The sequence below is a fragment of the Malurus melanocephalus genome, unplaced genomic scaffold, assembly GCF_030028575.1.
Source record: "Malurus melanocephalus ecotype Western Australia unplaced genomic scaffold, MMel_1.1 scaffold_51, whole genome shotgun sequence".
NCBI lineage: Eukaryota > Metazoa > Chordata > Aves > Passeriformes > Maluridae > Malurus > Malurus melanocephalus.
In genome coordinates, this window is record NW_026623283.1 from 2,466,076 (window position 1) to 2,491,243 (window position 25,168).

General features: G+C 40.0%; 1 protein-coding gene across 5 annotated transcripts in view; it reads right to left on the reverse strand.

The window, feature by feature from the left end:
• Positions 1–23,234, reverse strand: part of KIF13A (kinesin family member 13A) — a 103,632-nt gene extending 80,398 nt beyond the window's left edge. For 2 of the 5 annotated variants that reach the window (XM_057365357.1, XM_057365358.1), the window contains exons 1-2: positions 22,797–23,232; positions 22,480–22,570 (exon numbers count right to left, since the gene is read on the reverse strand). In XM_057365357.1, coding sequence (XP_057221340.1) covers positions 22,480–22,570; positions 22,797–22,851 — 146 coding nt within the window. In that variant the 5' untranslated portion in view covers positions 22,852–23,232. Of the gene's footprint in view, positions 1–22,479; positions 22,571–22,796 lie in introns of all 5 variants that reach the window. The other 3 variants (XM_057365356.1, XM_057365355.1, XM_057365359.1) reach the window with 3 other exon arrangements.
• Between the last annotated feature and the right edge of the window lie 1,934 nt (positions 23,235–25,168).

The following is a 25,168-nucleotide window of genomic DNA, read 5'->3' on the forward strand; positions in this document are numbered from 1 at the left end:
AGCAATCACTGATCTGGCTCGTGACAATTCTATGTTTATTTACCCTACACGATTGAAAATCTAAATTTACTAGACAAGCTATTAAGTGTAAAGTGAGAAAAAAAACTCCAAAATAACCACAAAAGACACGGAAATCTCTTTAGATCAGTAACAATGCTGAGATAGTGCCAAAATATTTTGCAGCATCTTGGTACATTTTTATAATCTTCTGTTTAGCTGCAGTTACAGACTTGCTTCCGAAACCCAAATATTTATACAGATACTAAAAATAAATAGAAAATACTCCCTTATAGAATAGGAAACTATGGCATTGTCAGTGTTAAAAAAAACTAATAAAGTCTCTGTGATGGACAAAGAAGTGTAAACACGAAACGGTTCTTATTTTGACAGAACCATGCACAGCTTTTAATAGAGTATAAGCCAGTTATCCTTGTAACTACATCAGTTGWTTACTGATTCTATTTAAAGAAAATAAATAATAGGAATTTCAAAGCACACATTTTATTCATGACTAGCAGGACAAATCTGTGCYGTTACCAAAAAGTGCTCTGAAATACAGAGAATGTATGTGAGACAGTTTCAGTTTCCAAGTTGCATGTTGAAGCAGGAATGTGCTCTTTTGTTCTATTTTTTTCCCCTCATTTAATCATAATGAAGTCACTTGCGACATTACAACAGTTTCCAGAGCAACAGTCCAGTCAGATGTGATGAAMAGAAGATAAGGGTGTGTGGGGAGAGCTCTGTAACCCACCAGTGATCTTGGTGGGAATCCCAGCATCCTGCAAAATTCATTCTGATACTCATATTCTGCAAGAATATCTTCATATAACAGAATCAACGATAAAGAAATGCAAGGTGAGATAATGGGGATTTTTTCCCAAAATACCTGAAAAGAATGTGTAAATCAGCTGGTCTGTTCTATAGGCTTACATCATGTATAAAAGCCATACAGAAAAAAGCTACTGTAACAACCAAGCAGAAAAAAAGCTACTGTAACACAGCACTTACAGTTGCAACAATGCCAGTGATAATCCAATGGCTGCCTAGACTCATCACCCTTCAGTATTTGGCTACAAGATTTCCCAAGAATGTAAAGACACAATGCTTTATGAATCCGGAGCAGAAAGGGCAAGGTAAGCAAGAACCCTAGATCAAGTCAGGTGTATATGCCAAATGGACACTGTCAGAAATATGAGAAACAGAGGATTGTGCCTTGAAAGGCAGGAACTTCAGCATGAGAAATGCAGCCTGAATTCATCCAGAGGTACMCTTAGTCATCTTTCTATAGACAAACCACCTTTAGGAGTTTCACGAGGTGTCTGCAATCTTTCAAAACAGAGTGCTTGAAATGCCACGGATTAAACGACTCATGTGTCTGTGTCCTGGGGCATGTTACGTGTATATACTGCATATTAATGCTCAACCCACAGCACAAACAACACCAAAACTGCACACTCAGCATCATTTCAATATGCAGGGCACAGGAGATGAGCTCTTGTTTCTTATGCCGTACTAATACTTTGCAGATAATTAATATTTTTCTAAAAGATTCTCCTCAGAAAAGCAGAGGTAAAAATACATTGCTATATTGTCCATCAAAGCACGTGCCTTTCTCCTGAAGGAACTGAAGGAAATGCTCCTCAAAGGAGCATTTGAAGGAACAATTACCAACAAAAGCAATTGTTTCCTTATTGGTATTTTCCAACTATTGGCATGAAAACTAACGAGGAATCTTGATTCAAAAGAACCCCAGTCATCGAACCATCCTTCCAGACATTTTGTTCCCATGAGTTTCATACTTCAGATCAAAACATAACACCAAATTACAGTAAAGGGAAGCTCTATGGAAATGCAGCAAATGTGTAAAAAAAAGTCTTAAGACCTATATAAATCAAGTGATACAACTCAAAATATTTACTATGCTAATCAGAAAATAAATCAACCTGAGGAAAAAAAACAACCCCAGAGATCGTTAAATTCTCTGTTTAAAAGTTAGAGAAACAAACAGAGAACTTCAGAAAAAGGTCTAAGTTCTGAGAAGTACAATGAGTATAGGCACCTGGCATAATTTCTGCTTCTAACACAGACAGGAAATACCTATGTACCTACCACCTATCTATAAAAACATAGGACCACCAAATGTGTCTGCATCAGATCCCAAAACAGCAAGAACTTTAAATTAAAGTTGCACTTTATCTATTTCATGCTTTGGGACAAACAACAATGGACAAATTACAGTAYCCCTGTACTTGATATCTCAGCTACTAATTTTCCAAATGATTAAAATGCATCCAATGTTAGTCCTAGAGAGCAGTTTAGTATATCTAAAGTAAACCTATTGTTACTGCAATATGAGTAGCTATCTCCTTGCTAAGTTTTCAGAGGGACACGTAAACAACTCCAAGAGATTTTGGAAATGTATGTAGTAGCAGGAAAATAGAGAGATCTGGGTGAAGTGTTAGTTTACAACAAACTCAGCAGCTTAAAAGTGGAATTTGCAAACCTAAAATCTCACTGAGCTTGTCTTGGCACATTTTAAGAGTTGTCTCAAAAAAGGTTTTCTTAAGAAAAACTCATCAGTCAGTATCAACTGTCTTCCAAAAACACACCTTATACATGAAGAAAAAGTAAAAAAAAAAAAAGAAAAAGAATCACAGAAAAAAAAATCAAATTAAAAAAAAAAGTATACTCTATATACTGACTATACTTCAGCAATCTGTGAATGCTGATCGTATCTTCATGGTCAGACATGAATTGCCTGCCAAAGTAAAATATACCCCAGATTTTCCTGAAAGATTATTGTTCTTACGCATCTTCATTTGGGATCAAAACCTGGTAGTCTAGCACACAAACATAAAGTCCAAGTTAAAATTTTATTCCTGGACAGTAACTCTTCTCCAGAAGGAAGGCACAGCATGGTGACATTGGATAGAGTGTCTCTGGTGCCCAAAGCAGCAGACACAACTACACCCAGCCTACCTTCACTCTTTCTTCATTGTCAACTGCAACACTAGAATAACAGAGGGAGAAGTGCTAAGAATTCCTAAATAACTCAGCCTTGGAAATGTTCTTTCAGTATATCACACCATTAACCAACTTAYGTGAACAACTAATTCAAAGCTGTTCTAAAGACACGCACACGTCATTTTGCCAGTAGGATCGTGTGAGAGGCTGGAGATTCTGCCTGCTCCCTACAGGATGGGGAGCCTTGGTGACCCTGGCAACGAACAATGAAAAAGTCCTCCTCTGCCCTCCAGGTTTGYTCAGTTGTTTGCTTTACCCACATCCTGCAAAGAGCTCCACAGTCAAAGCAATTATTTAATGGTTTGTTCTCCTCCATGCCACAACTTAAAAAATAGTTAAAACTGGGCAAAACTTTAAAAAAACCCCAAACAACACACAAGCAGATGTACTTCTTCAGAGAACAAGTTTCAAATGCTTTTGCATTCACAGAAAGTCAAAACAGACAAATAACTTCCGTGAACTTTTTTTTTCAAACTAATTCCTGAAGAGCTTTTAAGTCATCTATTCTTCATTACTGTAAATTACTTCCATAATCTCAGAAAATTGTGAAAAGGGATTTACAGCAATTTTCCCTTTCCAATAGCGACCAGTGCCTTCTGACCCAATTCCAACTAAATCACCTCATCTAAGCTTCAATTTGTATCACAGGATTTTTCTTCCAATGCTGAGCACTGACCATTCTATTTACAACCCCTTGCAGCCTGTGTGAAACCTTGACTGTGCTCTGTACCTCTACCACAAGCTGAGGAAAAGGAAAACATTTCCCAGCAATTGTGTCTCCACCTTTTCTTCCAGATCCAAGACACTGATTATTCTAATTTACTATAACTGCACATATTCCCTCTGTGATTCATAAACTTTGTCTCTTTACAAATACATCAGTCCCCTTCCTTCTTGAAATGTAATACTTATTAAAAAGGTGCTTTTCTTCACATAGTAATAATGAAGTTCTGAGAAATTTAACATTGTTTCATGACTTGGTCTTACAGATATTCTATATGTTAAAAAATACTAGCAAATACATTAGTTAGGATCTCTATTTAACACTCCATGTTTACAACAGAGCAGCCATTTATCTTTGCAGTGATGGAAATTATTACTGCCATCTGTGCTGATTCCAGCTGGTATAGGACTAATATAAAATTCTGTTGGCTGTTTTGAGCTGCTTATTCAGCTGGCAATAATAAAAGTCAAGCTCATTAGCAGCAGTCTTGCATAGCAAAGTTTCTGCTTACCTCAGAGAGGCGACTAAGCATCTCCATGAACCTTTCCACCATTTAAAAAAAAAAAAAAAGATTATTTACTTGGCACCTGTTTCTAATAACAATCACAAAAAGCCTCACAATTATATGCTGGTTTTTTTTTCAAATGTGTCTATTCACTGAGCCCAAATTACTTACAAAAAAAAAAACACAAAAAAAAAATCAGAAACGTCACTAATGCCATAAGAGGCAGCTGAAGAATGAGCATTTCTGAAGCAAGTGTTCAGGAAAAAAWTTTTTTATCACTCAACCATCACTTAATTGCATACTGATTCAAATTTTACATGTCATTTTATAATTTAAAGAGATGAGACAAACTACTGGATTGCTCAAGCAATCTGTCATCTTAAATACGCACCAGAGAATTTTATATTCCTCTGCTTGCAAATTACAGAATTTTGAGACTACAGTCTGGGAGACAGTAAAAATGAAATTTAACAAATTTAATGGGCTTTCCATCCTCCTTTCTTGCTAAAGTCACAGCAACATTACTGTAAGCTTTAGTAAGCACCAAYGCAAAGGAAACACAACTCTAACAGTTTATCTTATTAAATGTACAAGTGCAGTAGAAATTATCTTGTGAACTGTTACCAGTTTTTGACTCTGTCATGCTCCCCCAAAATGAAACAACTTTTCTTCATTATCTACACATTTTGTAAGACACCCTCTTGATACAGCTCATAATAAACAATGCTCTTTTATCTCTTGTCCTCCTACAGCTTCTGTTCAAAGCTGTGCTTGCCTCAGTGGGCACCTTTCTTCTGCCTGAAGTGGCTCAATTTTTTCATATTTAGAAGTCATCCCTGATTCTTATCTTTCATTAAATTGCTGAGCACAAATACACAGAGCAGACAAATACCAAAGGAAAAACTATTTTTAAAAGAAGGTGGTCCTAACTGGTAAACATGGGCAATGAAAAAAGTTAATTACCATCTTATATTTGATGGTTAGAAAAATTTGTTACTGCATACTTCCTCTCAAACCTATGACTGTGACTCAGATGAAACTGTGCATTTTTAAAGTTTTCTCACTATAATTCTCATGATTGATCAATACCCCTCACCACCAGCATCCTGAGACACAGTATAAAAGAAAGAAAATTTTGCAGGTGTAATTGTTAGTGCARGCCTTGAAGACAGAAGAATTTTTTTCTGTGACATCAGAAACTCAGAAGATGGTAACCACCATCCCAGCTTTGTCTGAGCAGCAGGAGGACAAAGCCATCTGCATTTCAGAAAGGAGACTGACTTGCCTCACCCACCACACAATCCAGAAACAGGAGAAGCACAAGGTGATCAAAGGCAAAAGGAAAGACCTATCTTGTTTCTTCAAGTCAGCMGATACGTTTCTTCTTTCCTTTAGCAGTTTCTTCCAACAATTAGGTAACTTCACTTCTGGCCTCCCCTCCCCCACCCCACATCCTTCACTGGACTTGAGCTTTTAGCTGTAAGTCTTTAGTACATCAAGAAACCTGTTCCTTGTATGATATATCTCTGAAGTCATCCATCTACCATTAGCTATAGTAAAATGCCTATATTTTAATATTCATATTTAAAACCTAAGTATCAAAGCTGAAAAAAATTTAATGAAATCAACTGAAATACAAAGAACCTCACTGTCAAGAGAACTGTGCAACACTGACATTACCTCTCAGGGCAAAGTGTCAAACATCTGAAGGGTAGTAACTTCTGATGTCACCTCACCTCATGTGCAAGGCACTACCTGGTCACACTCTTGAGTTCAAGGTCAGTTGCTCATCCAGTCCAAGTTAATGGCCTACAGTTTCACTCACTGTCCTGTGGAAAAGCCCTGGAACTTTCAGCTGAGAGTTATTCAGCACTTCATTTCAGAAAGCTAGAAGAGGGTGCACGGGAGACATTTAACCACTAAACCACAGTAATCTGGCCTCTCATCAACTTGTCAAATTCCAGCACTCATTCATATATTGACCTTTAAAACTCTGAAAATTCTATATTAAAAATCAAGTACAATATGGGGGTTTTTTTCCCTATGGAAACAACTTCAGGTTGGATATGCCATTTGCAGAATTATTAGACTACAACAGACATTTTAATCATCTTACCTCTCAAGAAGAAAACCCACAGATCATAATCTGATTTGACCTGTTAATTACTTGTAATTGATGGTATCTTTACTGAATGAAGACAGCTGGAACACTGTGTTCAAGAAAATGGGGAATATGATGAAAAGTATCCTTCTGACAGCAAGAACATGCTCAGAACTGATTAATCCTCACCTGTCTTCAAGGTCCCAGAGAATTATGTACTCAGAAAAGGCAATTCTAGCAAAGGGATGGAAAACAGGAGCTATCTGATGTCTATTTTAAAAGCATTATATCAAATATATTAAAAAAAAACAACAAACCCAAACTAAAACCAGTACCACACTGTTTTTACAATCTTTTAAAATCAAAACTTGTACACAACCTAGAGATCTACAACTTACTACTACACTTGCTTACTAAAATACCTGGATTCTTTTTTTGGTTTTTGACTTGTAAACTTTAAAACTCTGTAAAGAAGTATTTAAGCTTTTGCAGCCTKTGTTACAAAGAAACCMAATCAAAACAAAACRCAGTYCAAATGTACCTTTAATAGAMACATTWAAAACCTATTTTAATTTTGATTTTKAATTCAAGCCTGTGCCATTYCCCAAAACACCAGCTTTTCACACAAGCACGTCCAGCCCAACTACTTCTGTAACTCCTGTCACATGCTTCACCAWGCCTCTGATCATCAATTTATCCCACGTGTTGCTCTGCACATAAACACTGCAAAGTGTTTGAAACAAGTCCTAGCAGGTTTTGCTCTGAAAAATGTCTACCTGGGATAAATAACTTCTCTCCCCACAGCACTTGTCCAGTGAATTTGCAGTGACATACTGACTTTGGTGACAAAATTGGTCTTCTATATTCAAAGCCACTACAGGAAAGATGGATAAATCTATTCCTTTCCAACACAGCAATTGTTGTTAAACTCCAAGAGACATGGTGATGGACAGTACAGACACARTTAACTGATGACAGGAAATATGGAGGTAAAGAATTTAGCCCCCGAAATTCCACAGGTTTATAACCATTTAAAAAAAAAATTTTGCTTCTTTTCAGGTCCTATCATAGTTTAAAGGCCATACTGACAAACTCAACAACTTTGCTACGTAATTCTTGAGACAGTTTACTCAAAGATTGCCAGTCATCATAATCACCTTCCCAAACTGACTTCCTACATGGTACAACTYCCACATTTATTGATAGACATCATCACAGGAGGTCTCACTAGCAGCCTGCACAGGGTGCTGCTGTCAGGAAATAGTTTTTTACTTAAACAGCTTGTTTCTCTCCATTTACACTTTGACATCTAAAAGACGTGTTCAAACAATATTCAATATTGTCAATGGACCTTTACTCAAATAGCCCAAAGCCTACACACAGCTCAAATATTTTGAAGATATTATTATCCTTATTTCTTMAAAACTTGTACATTTTTCTTTAACTCCAGCTGGAGTCTTCTTTCCTTCATTGGCTTTCAGCTAACAATACCCCATGGAAGTATTTTTTGAGCTGTGATCTMAGACTGCAGAGATGGGTTTATCTTTTTATGAAAATTTGTTTACAAAGAGTGTAACACTACTGTATTATCAGTAAATGAAAGGTAGAAGGTTTTTTTAAAATATCTTCCCACCGCCATTACCTGTGAGAATTTTATCCATTTTATCCAGATTTATTGTGCTGGAAAAAAAAACCAAGACACTGAGTCCAGCCGGGTTTTTATTAAGTCAGGGCATAAAACAAAGCAAAAGAGTGGCAAAGASACAAGTTAATGCATAAAAATAGAGAAGGTGCATGGACACTTTCACGCAGTGATGAGGTACCAAAAAAGAGCACAGCCCTGTTTGCTATATGGATATAGCAAACAAAGGAGCACTCCAGGTTAAGAGAGGGAAAGTTTGAGACAATGARTCTGTACCACCCTGCAGAAATTCACTGAGGCCTTTCCTTTGCAACATACTAAGCACAGCTGCATTATGAAAAAGGTTATTCCCTTATAAGATTTGTGTTATTGCAGCAAAAAAAACCCAAACTCTAAATTAGACATCTTAAAATCAAATCAAACTGTCAGCCCTGACATGTTTCAGAACAGGAGAAAGATATCTAGCCATTAACACACAAAAATATAAATACAAACCAGTTAATGATAGGATTAAAAAACCCAATCCCTGTCAGTGAATACTTACTACAAGGGAAGTTACTCAGAGGAGTGAGACACAGAAAGCAGACAAAAGAGCTCAGACATAAGCCACACACACACACACACACACACACACACACAACCCTAACAACTACAGATGATTAAATGCAACCAGAGATTCCAGTTTAAAGTAGCAGAGTGCAGCAGGGAGTTGCTAACAGCATTGAAGCTCTATTCTGAAACACGATCACTTCTGGAGATAACACTTTATGTGGTATCTTTAAAGGGCATGGGAGAATGCAGGTAGAYGGCCAGGAGAATGAAGGGTACAAGAAGCTAGTTAAACCTAAGAAAAACAGAGAAAGGCATAAACTTAATCAATGGATCTGCTTGCACAGAAATTATGAGGTTTAGTACTCAGATTAGCTGTGTGTGTCTAAAGAGCCTGCAGGGTGATAAGTCAGGCATGGGCTCACCCCCTGGATGCTGACCCAGAGGCTGGAGGAGAGTCTGTAGCACAGGGGCCTGTGCTGGCACCCACTCAGAGGCAGCTAAGGAGAGAGTTCTGGGATTCTGCAGTGGGATATGAAGTGTTCACAAGTGATACTTTACTGCAGTTACACAATGGAGTCCCTTCCATAGAAAGAGAGAACAGCGAAAAATGTATTCCTTTCTGATTATTGTTTTTCTCCTGGTACTGCAAATAACTGCTTTAAACATAACATTCAGCTCAATCAGTAARGTCAACAGGTGTATTTAAATCAAGCTGGAAGTGTTACCCCAATTTTTGGCAAAGTATTCCAACTACTTAGTTTCTAGTACTCAACAGAATACCTTAAATAGTACTTAAGACACAGTTTTATAGTTCCATTTAGTACCATCTGTGTTGTGATTGCAGTCAGCTCTGCTRCTCATGATGGGAGTAGGCTAAACCACTCTGGACAACAGAAAATCCCAGCTAACAGAGTGTACACTCAGAAGCATGTTGCAGGTATTCCCAAACACCAAATCAACCCCATGATGTCCATTAGTTTTCTCTATATAGCCAGTCCTCAAACTCTTGAGTGATAGGAGATTCCCATCAGCTTTGCCTTGTTACCCAATGCCATACTCATCCTGCACTGCATCTGAACTAGGACAGCAGTAGTGAAGGTCCACACGCACCTTCCTTTTGTCCTTTCCTGTCCCTGGCATTGCTCTTGACACCTGCCACAAGCACCAGGTACAGCAGGGGCAGCACCATCCAATGAAGCCTTGCTAGACAGCCAGGCTGTGGGAATCCAGCGCTGAGTCTCCTGATCTGACTCTGCACAGAAGGAGGCTGAGGCCCCACAAAGCTTATCAGCTAAACTTCCATGACACCRAGCTGCAATTCTTCTGTTTCACGAGCTGTAACTCAGCTAATTATCTCTGCCATAAATAACCCACGGCCTAAATGATCTACACAGGGATCTGCCTGCATGGTAAATAGAGTTACAAAAACAAGCAAGAAGAAATAAAGCCAAATTACATGTGGTTTCTGAAAAAGTTGACAAAAATCCTTAGAAGAGAATGAGAAGCCTCATATTAAGGAACAAKAAAGACTCTGAGCAAGTAGATTAGTCTGAAACACCCTGAAAAGTCATATGAAAGGGCACACAGGTTCTGAACTCTGATAAGCATTACATTAATTAGGGAGCAGCTTTAATTAGGTCAGCAGTTCTGGGTTAGTAACATTAGGATAAGAATGTGAAGGAGCAAAGTAGATGAGGAGCAACACATTGCAAACAAAATTCAGGTTTGACAAATTAAATTAATTAAGTTCGAAATTATTTTAGAAGTTTATCACACTGATTCTTCAGTGTAGCGTTCCCACTTTGACCATSATCACTAATGTTTTAAAATCAGAACAACATTCAGTTCAAATTTTTCAATGTAATAAGGAGTCAACTGTTTCCTTTTTTTGCTTAAATAGCCATTCTACTCCAAAAAATGGCTGAGACGTTGTTTGATTAGTAATTACACACCAGTTTAATTTATTTTCCTCTACTATGCCTGAGATAAGACATGAAACTAAAAGAGACATGGCACATAAAAGTAAAAGAGCATGCAACAAGAGAAGCTGCAGCTAAGGCAAGTAACCAATTTCAAATACCCTTACATTAACAGTACTTGCAGAGAAAAAGCTACCAAAAGAACCCCAACCAACCATGCCACAGGACACCAACACGTAACAGCCTATGCTCCTTCTGTTAAGAGGAAAAGTTCTGCAGGGAAACTATAACTTTTCTTTTRTTTTGGATGCAAAGTAGAATGATAATTACAAAAGTATTTCAAATACGAAATATTTACACCATTATTTGGAAAAAAACATGCAGGTTTCCTAGTCAAATCAAATACTTTGAGCTCACTGACCTCTGATACTATTCATTACAGCTACTAGTCAACAGATTGTCAGACTTTTATAACTTCCAAAWGTTTTTTGAAAATAATGAAATTAGCTAATTTTAGTTTTTCTTTTCCTACATAACTGCTGGTTGTCAGTATTTCTACTTCTATTTTCTTCTCTTGGTACACACTGGTGATGAAAAATTCCTCAAGAAAATTCAGTTCTGCAATTCCATTTCAGAATATCCTATTTCAAAGTCCACAAAAATCCAGCATTTACTTTCTTTTCTCCATCTGAGCAAAGGCAAGCAGGCAAAACGTCACTATGTGAGTGACTCACTTGCCTCTGTCTTTTTTGAAYCAGGATGAAGATGATGATGATGCCTTGAGAAAAACACTTGAACCACGAGATCCTTCAGAAGTCATTCCACAGCACCCTTCTTGACAAAGGATGACAGATTAAGATCAATTTGGCTTGGAGAGATTTCAATAAAACTAGTTATACACCTTGGTCATGTGAATACAAGAGTGCTTTCAAAGTCTATTTAATCTATCTTGCACATGAGCCATGGATTTCTTCCTCATTCAGGTAAGAAACTGAAATAGCAGCAAAAAGTACAGGTCAGACCACACACCAGAAAAACCATAACTCAGAAGACACAAGCATGTTGCAAAACATGCACATTAAGGGTGTACAGCCTACTCTACACTATAGTCTGCATTTCTGGGTTTAAACTAGCCCAAAGATGCAACAAGACATCCTGAAATTCCAAACAGAGGTACACGGCATTCCTCAGAGCGCACACAAAATCTCTGTGAGTGTAGATGGCATCAAGGACAGAAAGCTTGCACATCATTAGCATTTCTGACAAAAAGTYGACCACTGTCACATTCACGTCTGCTAAGCTGAAACTTCAAAAACTACTTGAGAGGATGCAGCCTGCCCCAAGGAGTAAACAAGGGAGGAGARATTAGACTGATATCTATCCAGCTTCAGTGTTCACCCACCACACCATGCTGAGAACTCGAAAACAGAACTGGCAAGAGCTAACTTCTAACTTTCRCCATGGGGAAGTCAGACATCTCCTTCCTTCAGTACCCAGCAATTCTGACAGTAAAGGGGAATCCTGGAACTGCAATGGAGCAATCATGGAACAATCATGGAACTGCAATGCTAAGAGAGACAGAACATATACTAAATTTATTAAAAATTCAAAGGTTACTGTTCCATTGAAAGAGACCTTAAGAGAACACTTAAATGCTTTATCTTCAAACACAATTTCTCATCCTTTTGATGGACACACAAGTTGTTTCCCATTAGATTATTTCACAGTCAATTCACGAAAATGGTCATTCATGATTTTTAATGWAACAAACAGTAAAAATTCAGTATTAAAATAYGGGTTACAACCATATTGCACTAAAACATGCCATGAACTTAGCTACAATATTATGAACACCTCAAACAATAAACATTCTAAGGAGTTGGAAGCTCTTGACAAGGAAGCTACATAGCAAGCCAGTGTATTCAATGGTYTGTTTACAATAACTGATATTCCTTTTTGTTTCTAACTTGGATGTCAACCAGAACACCCATGAAGACTAGTACCAACCCAGAGAATGCCAGTTTTTCAGTAGGATGAAAAGAAGCTTTTTTTGGGAGGGTGGGGATGCGGCGGGGAGGTGGGAGAGTTTGTTGGTTGGCTTGATTTTCTCCAACATATGCTTTAAGGAGTTTCATCATGTTGTTGAGCAAACATTTCTGCACCTCTCTTTTGCCTTTTGTTGTCCTGGTTCCCAAGTATCCTTTCCCTATATTCCACCACATCAGCAGTAAATCCATTAACAAGCCATYTTTTGGGTTACCTTATGTGTCAGTTTCTCTGCAGATACTGAAGCAGCATTTCTCAAGGGCACTGCTACCAAAATGCAGGTACAAGGATTAGATTTACACCAAAGGAACTAGAACTATTCAAAAGATCCTCCGTCTTAAATGTAACAGGCACTATGGAAAGTACTAGCTTGCATTCCAGAGAGTTTGTTTCAGAATAGCGTATCTGCCTTGGACCGAGGAAGAAGCTCCAAAACAGCAAAACATGATTGTTGGGATGATGTTCCATCACACACTTGGAATAATAACTTCCAGAACCATATTTTTGTCTCAATGTAATAAAACAGCAAGGTGCAGGAGGTCTGCAAATACATTCAGCTTACTCCCTTCCATGACTGCACAGTTCTCTTTAAAGGAAACATACTCAAACTCAACTACTTGTTGCTGGGCATTTGGAGGATATATAAGTAATGGATTAACATTTTCAGCTATACACAGTAAATAAATGAACGTTTCYGTTTTACCAAATGGCCAATTTCTATTTCAGTCTGATTTCGCTACAAAAAACTCTCTGAAAACATATTTGAAGTCTAAAAGAAATTGAGAAGTAGCTCAAAATAGGGAATGACAACACAGTGTGACAGGAAGGAAAAAATACCAAAACTCATCAAAATGTTTAGGACTTGCATCATTCAGGGAGGCGGCACTACTGAGCCAAAACAAGTCTGGAGCACTGCAGACTCGCATCACACTGCGTATCTAAAAAACTCACGTTGATAAATGCTGACAAAGAAACTTTCCAAAGCAGACCACGACATCACTCATTCAGGGCCAGAAAGCAGCTTTGCCAGTAGAAAACTTCCACCAGCTCTGTGCCTCCACTGGAATGCTCTGTTGATTTATCTTTAGCAAAGGCTTATCAACTGTAAAACAAGCCTGGACTTTTGAATCACAAAGTAAAACCAAATTTAAAGTAAATATTCAACAAGTATAAGAACTCTGAAGTTTTAAAAATTACATTGCAGCCAGTGGCAGTAACCATACCAGTCAATTTCTTTGGCAGATAAATAACCYTTCCACATCACATGATCCTTTTTTGCTTTAACTCTGAAACAATCAAATTTATGAAAGGCTACCTCAGCTACATTGGACACGATTTTAACCATGAAGTCAGACAGAAAGTGGAAACCACATGAGAAGAAGTATCAAATCTTCCAGGTTCTTGTCATCATGTAAGAAATATTAAGCAAAACAGACRGCTCCACATACTAGCATTTAACACTAGAGAAATTATTGCAGTAGCTAAAGAGACAGATTCAGAATTTTGAAGCCTTACACTAGAAGAAAATTTAATCCTGCATCGAGGCTTTTGTACACTGTTTACTTGGGATTGACATTTATGTTTAAAAAGAGACTGTGGAACAAACTAAAAAAATGTAAGCTCAATAAATAAAATACTATGTGTAATTTCTTCATTGTATTTGGAAGCCTAAAATATTCTTTAAACAGAAAAATTTTCCAAAAAAAGAATTCAAGTGTTGACATTTTCAGCAGTGTGTTTTTAAAACAAAGGATCAAGTTACTTTATAGAAAGTTTACAGTTCACAATGCACCCTGGCACTTTTYAAAATATATAGAACAATATCTTCCTAAATACATGCAGAGATAAGCATGCGATTCCAGCCACAGCAGCTGCTTTGATTCATGTTTATGAAATGCTTAAAATTCTTGGAATATACATATACACTGCAAAAAGAAGATGCAGTGACACCACAAATCTCCAAGTCAGTCACTACTACCCTGCTGTCTATGCTGTTATTGAACACGAAGAGGCAGCAGCACAGGCTTGGTGAAGACTACTTTTTAAGAAAAAGGTAAGTACAGAACCTGTTGCTAGTGCACAGCGAGCCTTTCTACACCCATCTGCAGCATCGTCATTAACACAAGCACCTAGAAATGTTTCACCCTATGCACTAACACAAGCACCTAGAAATGTTTCACCCTATGCACTAACACAAGCACCTAGAAATGTTTCAGGCACACATTTCTGCTGCTGTGCTGATTGATGCACCTCAAAATACACATTGTAATTAATAAGCACCAAAATACAGCTTGTCGAAACAGTAGTTGTGGTATAAATTTCTGTCCTGAGTTACAACACTTAATTAACAAACTGCTATAGGATGATAAGCTGCTAGGTACTTCACATGGGACTGTGACTACACATATTTCCCTATAGTGACCCAAGTGAAATGAGACAGAACATTCAAATTACCTCTTATTGAAAAAGTTTCACCTTACAAGMCACTAGCTTCACATTATCCAAAGATGATGTAGGAATATTTGGTGAGCATGTATGCACTTGAGGATGACTCTATTTAGGATGTAACAAAATACCAAAAAAAGGGTGTGGCTGGTGACTAAAAAATATACTAGTTCAGGATATGGTTATGAATTTATAGATGTTTTGATGGCTGAGAGTTGGGGTTTTAAAGTATTATTTTTCTATTGAAACGCAACTATCAAAAATAAAGGCCAGAATTATAGATGATAACACTGATCAATCACAACAGCATTAGAAAGCCACTCACTCATTTTTCACCCAAAATGAGAAATTACATAAAGGGACACTCTTCTGACATTGAAAACAGCTTGTGYAACTCCTGCTCTTCATCAATGTGCATGTCTTGAGTTCAAGTCATTGATTTTCAGCTCCTGTCAGCAATGTGTTTTTCTGGTTGACCTTCATATTCTAAGATAACTTACCAAGTTCCTCCATCACCCCCCAGCAAGCAGCCATCTCAAGATTAACACAGAAGGACCACAAAGACACACATGATCACCCCAAGCTCTGTCAAACCTCAGACTCTGATGACCAATTTCMTATCAACCTACAAGGTCAGGTACTGGCCAAACAAGCTTAAGTCCTTTGCACTGTCTCTTGTAAAACAGCAACATTACTTCCATGCAAGGCCACAACTGTTTCAGTTAACTTGGTGCTTTGCATCTCAGGACTCAACTCAGGAGTTGAGTCCTATGGACACACCATTGCACAGCAGGGACCTTTTCTTTGTTGGCAGCACTCACTGTCTCCAGCCARTCCTTCCACACTTCCTTAAAGAGCCCTCTCCACTCTGCCATCAGAAGGACATTCTCCCAAAATACYGAACAACCAGAGAAATTACCCAGTTAAGCAACAGCATCTGCACAGCACAGCTGCAGCAGTTGTCATCTCGCYACAGCAGGCAGTAATTGTTTCCATTAATAGATTCAAACCATGCCCAGGGTGGGCCAAATAAGCGAAGGCACTGCACTACTTTCCCATCATTAAGGACAGTCTGTCTGTGCAGAAGACATGGGCACCACAGCCAAAGGCAGCCACCACTGCTCACTCTGCACCAGCACTTCCTGAAGTATCTTGAGTCTAACCCACACCTGGGTCACAACATGTTTGCAAACATCATTAAAGTCTAAGTTTTTAAGTATTATATTACAGTGGATTAGAATGGAGGAGTTCAAATCTGATAGTCTCAAACACAAAAACAACAAGTGTGTTCGGCAATTTAAAGATTTCGCTCTAATCTTATTACTAGAAGTACCACCATGCTGAATGGCTGCACATGCTGCCCTGCAGGCCGGATCAGACCAAGAAGGGATTTGCTTTGTCCCTGAAACTTTGTGCTAAGATTGACCCCCAACACTGCTCAGCACACAGACCCACATGGAAGGGCAGCGGGTGCGCATGGCTGCTCCCTGAGCTCAGGTTCTGCAGCACTGGRACTGCTTAAGCACTTCCTGAAGTATCTTGAGTCTAACCCACACCTGCGTCACAACATGTTTACTAGCACGATTTAAGTCTAAGTTTTTAACTATTATATTACAGTGAATTAGAAGTCTGGAGTCTTACCATATACACATTAAAAAAACTACTAGATGCACAACAGAGCAGAGAATCTTGTTTTCAAAACAAGACAGGTGTCTCTATTTACACAAAGGACATAAGGAGGTGAAAATAAAACTTCTCCTTTAGTCCTCACATTCTCCCAAAAAACCCCATTTTAAGAGAGTTGCAATCTTTTAAAATCCACAATTCATTTCAATAAACAACATATTCAGGGTGTATCGACTAGTAACCCAGAGATCAAAAATACCCGTGYCTTCAGAAATAAACATGTGCATATACCTTCTAAAGACAGAAGCTAAGCATGTTTACAGGCCTACTGATCTTTTTACACATACTTTCACGTCCCACAACTTAGGTGCTCCCAACATAGCAAAACAGAAAAATTGGACAGGTTTGAGGCTGAACCTCATTCAACTGTGTTCTATTCAAAAATATGTGAACAYAACACTCAGTAATCTAAAAGCAGAGAATGGCTACAAAGCAATGATTGCCTTAACATGGTCATTCTAAGAACAGTTTTCCTTCTCAAACATTGTATCTATTTTTGTTCTGWAATTTTGCCAGCTAAGTACTACAGGCTGCTTACCCAAAGACTGCTTACTCACAATTCCAACAGCCTCCAACAGTAGTTTGCTCTAGCAATCATATTTAAAGACCAAAGCACAAGGTCCCAACAGCAGTCTGGATTTTATAAACATGGTAAAATAATGGATGTTGTATTTATTCACAGTTCAGGTCACCACATGAAGAACAAAGAGACATGTCACACAGTATTTTGGACTACAAGTTTGGGTATCATTGTGCTCCAAATTACATGGACTTTTAGAACAGCAGTCTCAAGGAACTGCATCTAGTGTCCCATCTGAGGCGTGAATGGATTAAAGCAATGCAAAAGTAGCTCCCAAAATGACATTTTCCAACTACGCATTTCATAATTCAAATCCATCTGCCAAGTTTCAAAGCTAGCAGTTCACATCCTGAACACTGATGTCTAACAGGAAAGTTAGACAGGTCAGAGTCAGATTATTTTTACAACTTCCTGCAAAGATAAAAGTTGCTGCCATGTACTATTTTATGATCCACCTCCAACAGGTGATAATTTGAAGTTCACACATCAAAGAACATGATCTTGTTGGAGATTCCTTCAGATTTGGAACTAATTAGCAGCTGTCCTGTTTCAGCTTCCAGAAGTTTCAGTTTGAAACAGTTACCATTATCAGAAAGGCCTCCTACAGCTTTCTTCTCTCATCCCTGATGCTRCTCAAAGCAATGTATCAAAAACGCGGTACTGCAACCACCACAGGAAGGACAGTGTGCAAAAGACCATCCAAAATCAGGTTTTCTCCAGAGCRGAAAGAGCAACAGCTGTTTTCTGAAAACAAGAGTTTTAGGACAAGCTGCCTAGGGATGAAATCTGTGCTTCAGATATTAATCTTTGAAAGTATTATGACCTACAAAAACTAGATAGATACACACACATCTGTTCTCAGCTATTTATTTTATTAAACAGYTTAAACCTATAAAAAAAAAAAGAAAAAAGCCCCCATATATTCTGGAATCTTTAGTCATTTAGCACTATCAGAAGAGGGTTTTTTTTTTTAGTAGAACTGGGCTCTGGTGCTACTTGTCTTATCAAAATGAGGATGGAAAAGGACAGAACCAACAAATCATAACATGCTGGGGTTTTTTTTTAAAGAGTTAAGACAGGCCAAGAAATACTTTCAGAAAAAATGTGAGATTTTAAATTCAGCTCTACAATCTGAGGACTTCTTTCTTATTTTCTGCTCTGAGATTTTTAATAAGGCAAAGTTTGCAACAGGCTACTGTGCACTAATGGAATGAATTGCCCAACAAAAAAAATTGTGTTCCAGTTAAAACTACAGATGAAATAGCATTTCAGTTCTACTGTCTCCATGGTTCCTTGTTTATKTCTGTCAAGACAAATATTTTGCTTACTAAAGGAAAAATCATGTCATGAAGAACTGTTATCAGAGAACTGAAATAAAACTTTCCAGATTCTATGTGTTAAAAAGCATAKCAGGAAGGAAAGAAGGAAAGCACATTTTAACAACCAGAAACAGAGGAGGAACCAACCCAGCAAGACCTCATTTGTCCTACTGGAAAAAAACGTCCGTAATGTAAAGTCAGATCTTTAGCAGACACAGAGATGTGAAATTTCCATTGTAAAAAATTATTCAATCATTTTGCAAGGTTGTCTGTGACTTCATACGCTAATTATCTCTTAGTTTCATTTTAATACTGCACTTGGTTGCCAACAACCCAATACAAACATTTATAGCAGGACAGCAGGATATATTCAACTGGCTTTGAAACTAAAAGACTGTAAGTTAGAATAGGGCGGGTTTTTTGGGGTTTTTTTTTTTTTTTTTTCTGTGAAGAGTGTACTTTGAGAAAAGAAATTCAGGTTCCCAGGTGAAGACAGCAAAAAATTAGAGAGTTCCCAGAAACTTTCTTCTTGGGAAGAAATGGAAATCTATATTGGTTTAGGAAGGAAATGGCTGAGAGACAGGAGAGGTAACTAAAAGAACACACAAGCACACTTCAGCAGATATAAAGGAAACTACTGCTACCAGTAAAAGCAAAACAAGGGTTAAAGGTATGAAGTCCAACAACGAACTTCCAAAAACTTTGCCAGCACCAGAGATTATACCTGATAGCAGCTAATGAAAACCATTCAGTTTTGAACTCTGTCTCTTATTATTTCAGTCGATAAAGATTTTTCCTGTGCCTTTCAGACTCAGACTGTTCAGTTTTACCATGTTCTGGTTTTCCTCCTTCATTAGTTTAGAACACTGGAAGTCATGTGCCTGTGGGCRACAGCAGGCCTGCTGCTTATAAAAAGACGGAACACTTGCATTTAATAACAATTACTATTTTGTAGCTGAGTTTGTTACGGTGCAAGTGCTGTGTGGTCTAGCAGTTAGAAAATGCAGTCAGAATCCTGTTCTAATTTATGGTTATAACTGTATCTCTAATACAATAATGAAAGTTGGACAAATGACAGCACTGTCTGGGATTTTAGGCCTTTGACATCACTTGTAAAACTAGCATTATTTGCCCATCTAAATTCCTTCAGAACTATCCTTAATAATGCCTAGAGACTAATTGAAATAATGCAACAGAATTTAGATTTAATTCAAAAACTCCTTACAGCACAGGCAAAGCTAATAAAATCTGGTTTTCCTAACCTTGGATGTTCTTCCAAGAGCAAATTTTATAACATTATAATTATTAAAGAGTTACCTAATTCTATTTTAGAAAATTCTATCAAAACCTTTTAAATTACAACTAAAAGAACAAAGCAAATAAAGAGCATGGTCCTGAATTCTACTCCCTACACCCTATAGTCTCTTGGCTTCAGTTGAATTAAAAAAGCAGCCCTGGAAACCAAATTTGCTTTAGAAGGCTACTTATTCTTATTCCAAAATGCAGCACAAACTTGTACTTCCATTCAGCTAGAAAAGGGAGATTTCCATATAAAAAGATAAAATGCAAAAAGGGAAGGGTAAGACTAAACAAAATATTAAAATAATGTATAGAATAGAGAAAGACCAATTAATCACCCTAACAAATTAAATTATTTTGGAATGACATGGTTGCTCTGAAAGAAAAATCCAGTTAAGCTATATAAAAACAAGCTACACAAAGAAAACCAAAAATCCGTTTGACATCTCTAACCCTGCCAAGGCATCAATCCAAGTACAAGCAGCAACTACTCAGCAATTCAGAGGCAGTTTATACAGACATTTTATGGTGGGTASAAATAGAAGAACAGAATCCATTTCTCATCATGAGAAATTAAGCTATTTATATTGAGTAAAAAGTATAAACCAGCAGTTTAGCACTGAAGGAAATGTAAGGATGTTCATGAGGCACTAGCAAGCCCATTAGGCATCTTGACAGATTACATGTCAGTCTGCCATTAAGAAGGCACCCAAACTATCTGTTTGCACTAATGAGAGTTACTTCTGATCAGTATTTCTGACTTTTCTTTCCAATAACACATCTGGCAGTTGTTTCAAACACACAAGTTAGCAGCCAGCCAAATTCCAGCCTCCCACTGCGCTGCAAGCAGGACAGCTATCCCTTGCCAACACAGCTGCCGACGGTGAGGTCGCACACAAGCGTCACAGCTCACCCATAAGGCTCCTGACATACAAACAGAAGCCAGATCCAACCAAGTGAATGTATATGTTTTATATAAAATAAAGGAGACTAATGCCTCAGAAACACAAGACATGCAAGCTCCCAAAAGAGAGAATCACTGCATAGCTTCACCGCATACCTGTGGGCCAATGTGCACAACAAGCAGAATTCACACATTAGGGGCTCTTCGTTAAACTAGATGGCCCTTAGTCTCTCAAGTCTATTGAAATAGTGATTTTTAAATCTTAGTTCTGTTTTTGCTTTATAAACTGTATGAGTTTTTTATGTTTCATACCTGTCAGTTTCACTCACTTTGAAGTGTTTGTTATTCTTATTAGAGCAGCGTTGTGATGGAAGCCATAYACACACTTCAATAAACTCCTGCTACTGAAAAATACCCCTAAACATTCCAAAACAATATCGTTTTTAAAAAAACCCAAGATTTTAATTTCACAGATGAGATGCTAAGACACTGAGAGGCAGCCTAACTTACAGAAGATCACAGGAAGATCTTTAAAAGAAGCAGGAAACAAGCACAGATCTTTCAAGACCCAGGCCAGCATTTCAGCCACAACAATGGTTCTGAAGACAATGTTGGATTTAAAATAAACTGGTGTGATTACAGCTATATTCTAGAACATGGGTTAATGTGAGAAGCACCTTCACACCTTGGAGATGTAAAAAYAGAAATTGTCTCAACTTTTTCTGCTGGAAAGCCATAAAAACATGATACTCTGCCTTTGGAAAGAAAGAATATTGTCACACTACCGTTTCTTCATAACTACTATGAACTGAATCAAAAATATCCTTTAAAAAAGGCTTAAATAGTAGGAAAGTGCTAGGTTGAAAATCTTCAYACCCATTCAAATGATTTCCCACTCTTTGGCATTAAATGCATTTAAGGGATCAACTGAACTTGAGCAGTCAACAGGTAACTGATAAGAATACAACGTAACTGAACACACAAGCATATAATGCAACTGCACCTCCCTGTCTTTCCCCACACTCCCTCAAAGGAAAGAAATCTTTTCCTGTTCTGATCTATTTTTACAGTCTAGTGCATTGGTATTTTGGATTATTTCCAAGGGTATTCTTTACTGGGGCATCACAACTAAATGCCAGATTTCAAAATTATTTTAGCATATTCTCATAGACTACTTCACAGAACAACACTGAATTAATAAAGGATCTAGCAATTACAGCCTTTTCAAATGCAAATAGGTTAAAACCTAGTAAACAAAGTTATATAAAWACAATCCATCTCTAACATAAAAATCAGATTCTGCTTCTTGTACCCCATAGGTTACACCAAGTTGTTAACAGCCTACACTCAAGGAAAATTTCTGAAAACAGCACACACAGTCTAAGTCCTTACCTACTCAACAGTGTATTTCCTGAGCAGTCAATCAAGAATAAACTTCTAAACCTGGGAAACTAACAGGGATCTTCTGTCTCCGCACTGGGTACCTCCGACTCCCCCAGGAAGCCAGGTAAAGAACCTATCCTTACTTCCCATGCATGCAAGCCCCAAGGCAGCGGCCCCGGTCAGCGCTCGCCTCTCGCCCTCTCCSTCCCACCGCAGCCCCGAAAAGAACCGAGCGACACCCTGGGGACCCCGCCGCTGCCCTGACAAAGCCAGGCGAGGCGTCTGCGGGGGCGAGGCGGAGAAGCCGGGGCTGGGCTTTCACTTCGGGGCACGGCGACTCGGGCTTTTACCTTTCTCCCTGCTTGGCGTTGGAAGGCGGCGGGTGAAGCACGGTCTGGTTCCCTTCCATCTCCACGATGCACTTGGTATTCAGGTCCAGCTCTGCAAGGCGACACGGCGGGGGGCTGTAGCCAGGGCGAGCGAGCGCACCCCCCTTCTCCCGGCACGCCGGGGCAGCTCGGCCCCCGCCGGCTCCCCCGGGAGCGAGGGGCTGGGGCGGCGGGGGGCGGGCGAGGGGGCTCGTCCTCCCGCCAGCCCGGGCAGAACGCGGGGGAACGCCGCGCCCCGGTGCCGCCCCCGCCCCGCGGTGCCCCCAGACCCCGGTTACCTCTCCTGTTCATGGGCCGGACCCTGACGGCAACTTTCACCTTGGTGTCCGACATCTTYCCCGCTCCCGGGAGCGGCGGGCGGGCGGCCCCGCTCAGCGCCGGCAGCGACACGGCGGAGCGCCAGCGTCCATGCCGGGCCGGGCGCGAGGGCGGAGGGCCGGGATAGGCGGGGAAGGCGACAAGGGGAGGGCGGGAGGGAAGGAGAGGAGGAGGAGGAGGGTCGGGCGTCGGGGAGGGCGGTGGTGGCGCAGCCCCAGCCACCTCCTTGCTCAGCCGCGGTCCGCGCCGCCKCTGGTGCTGGCTGCCGACGGGCTCGATTGCAGAACCGCTGCCACCGCCGCCTCCCTGCCAATCCCCACCGCCATCTTCCACCACCACCTCCTCCTCCTCCTCCCGCCGCGCCGCCGGGAGTGCGGGCGCCCAGGCARGCGGCGAGAAGGCGGGGAAAGGCGGTGGCGCCGGAAAGCGACGGAAACAGCCGAGCGCCTTCGGTCCGGGGGGCGTGGGGAGACTCCCGCTCCCCCCGCCCCATCCTCGGACGGGCGCTGCTTCCCAGTGAGCACGCGCGGWGGGATGCGCCTGGCGCGGGAAGGTGGCGCTGGCGGGAGCGGGGGTGGTGCAACAGGGGACTGCGCCCGCGGGCCCTGCCCSATAGACCCCATCCTGGTTTGTGCAGGTGTGCGCTGTCACCACAAGGACACCGACTTGCCCCACTGGACACTAAGTTKCCTTGTGGCAAGGAGAGGAAAAGCCACAATCTGCCCCGGAAAAAAAGTGTCGTGGGACCAAGGGATTTTTTTTTTGACAAAATATGCAAAATGCTCCATTAGCAAACGACAACCTGTCTGGCGCGGTCCTGGCAGAGTATGGATGAGCTGCAACGTGCGTGTTGCAGGTTAGGGAGGCCTGGAAGCCGTGCAGCCCCTCGAGGTGATAGAGCAAGGAGCCCTGTCCGGGCTCCAACCTGCACGTCACCTCCTTGGCTATAAAGGGCTACCTGCAAAGAGCCGGGGCCACTCACACTGTCCTGCTGCTCCAGGCAGTGACAGGCCTCCACAAGTGGCTGCCCAAATGCCATGCGATGGAGTTGTGTCCATCTAACAATGGCCAGTTCAGCATTGGGGGAAAGCATTACAAACAGTGGTGCTTTACCAAGCAACCAAGAGCTCCAAGGATGGTTGAGCTCCCAGTGGGCAAACCAAGGAAGATTTTTAGTTAAAAATGCAATAGGCCTCTTTTTGAAGTGTCCTGTCAAAACCTTTTCYCCCCAGAAGTGTTTCCTCAGCTTCAGTAAAATATCTTCCAAAGAATCAATCATTATTGATGCAGCTAACTGCATCAGTGCAAAATGCATCATTACAGTGATGTCTGTAATGTTTTCTTTATGGGAAAGAGAGGCTCAAACTCAAATGGGATTATTCTGGGTTTATTGATAAACCACTGTAGGGAGAACGGGCTAAACAACCAATGATGAATAGACAGCTGCACTGAGAAAGAGCAGACCTTTCTAACTGAGGTGGAAACAATGGAGGGAGGCTTAGAAGATCAATCCCTTCCCGGSTGCCAGCACACCAACCAGAAGAGCCCTGCAAAGTGACTGACAGGAATGTCTCTGGAGGAGGCCTGGCTGTCCCGAATGGCCACAACTAGGCAGGAATGCTGAAAGGAAACGAGATGTGCACTTAGCACAGCAAGAGAAAGGTTACAAAGTAGAGCCAGGCATCTGGAGAATGTCAGCAGAAGTAGCTGGTGCACGTGGACTCCTTGCTTGTGGAAATAGGCATAAGGAATGAAGTTCATTATGAAATGCATCATAAGCATGTGGCCCAACGAGTAAAGAAAAGGAGTGATGTTGACATGAGACGTCCTGCTTACTGCTGTAGACTGTAAGAGCCCCGATCAAAGTAAGTGCTGGCTCAGGACAAGGCATGACGTCTGAAATGGCTGTGCAAAAAGGGAGTTGTTCTGTGAAACTTGTACACTACTGGGAAAGAGAAGACAGCCAACAGACAGAAGGGAAAATACTCCCTTCCRTCTCAATTTTCCACCTCTTAGTAGAAAAACGACATCATTGCAAGATTAAATAAAAACAAATACATTAGCTGAAGAGAAACTAAAGGGAGTCTTTATAAGATTGACTATGATTTTGGCTGTGGGAAGAGTCTTGGRAAGAAATCTTTACAAATGTCTGGTATAGGTTTGTGAATTATATTCCACCATGTGCAGGTACAGAAAGCTAGCTRTGCAAAACTGTTTGAAAAATCAGATGCAACCTAGTTTGTTCTAACACAGGCTGTAACTGTTCACTTCTTGTCAATTTCTGATTTATTCTAGTGTTAGGTAGTTGAGAAAAGGATTTTTACTCTTTCAT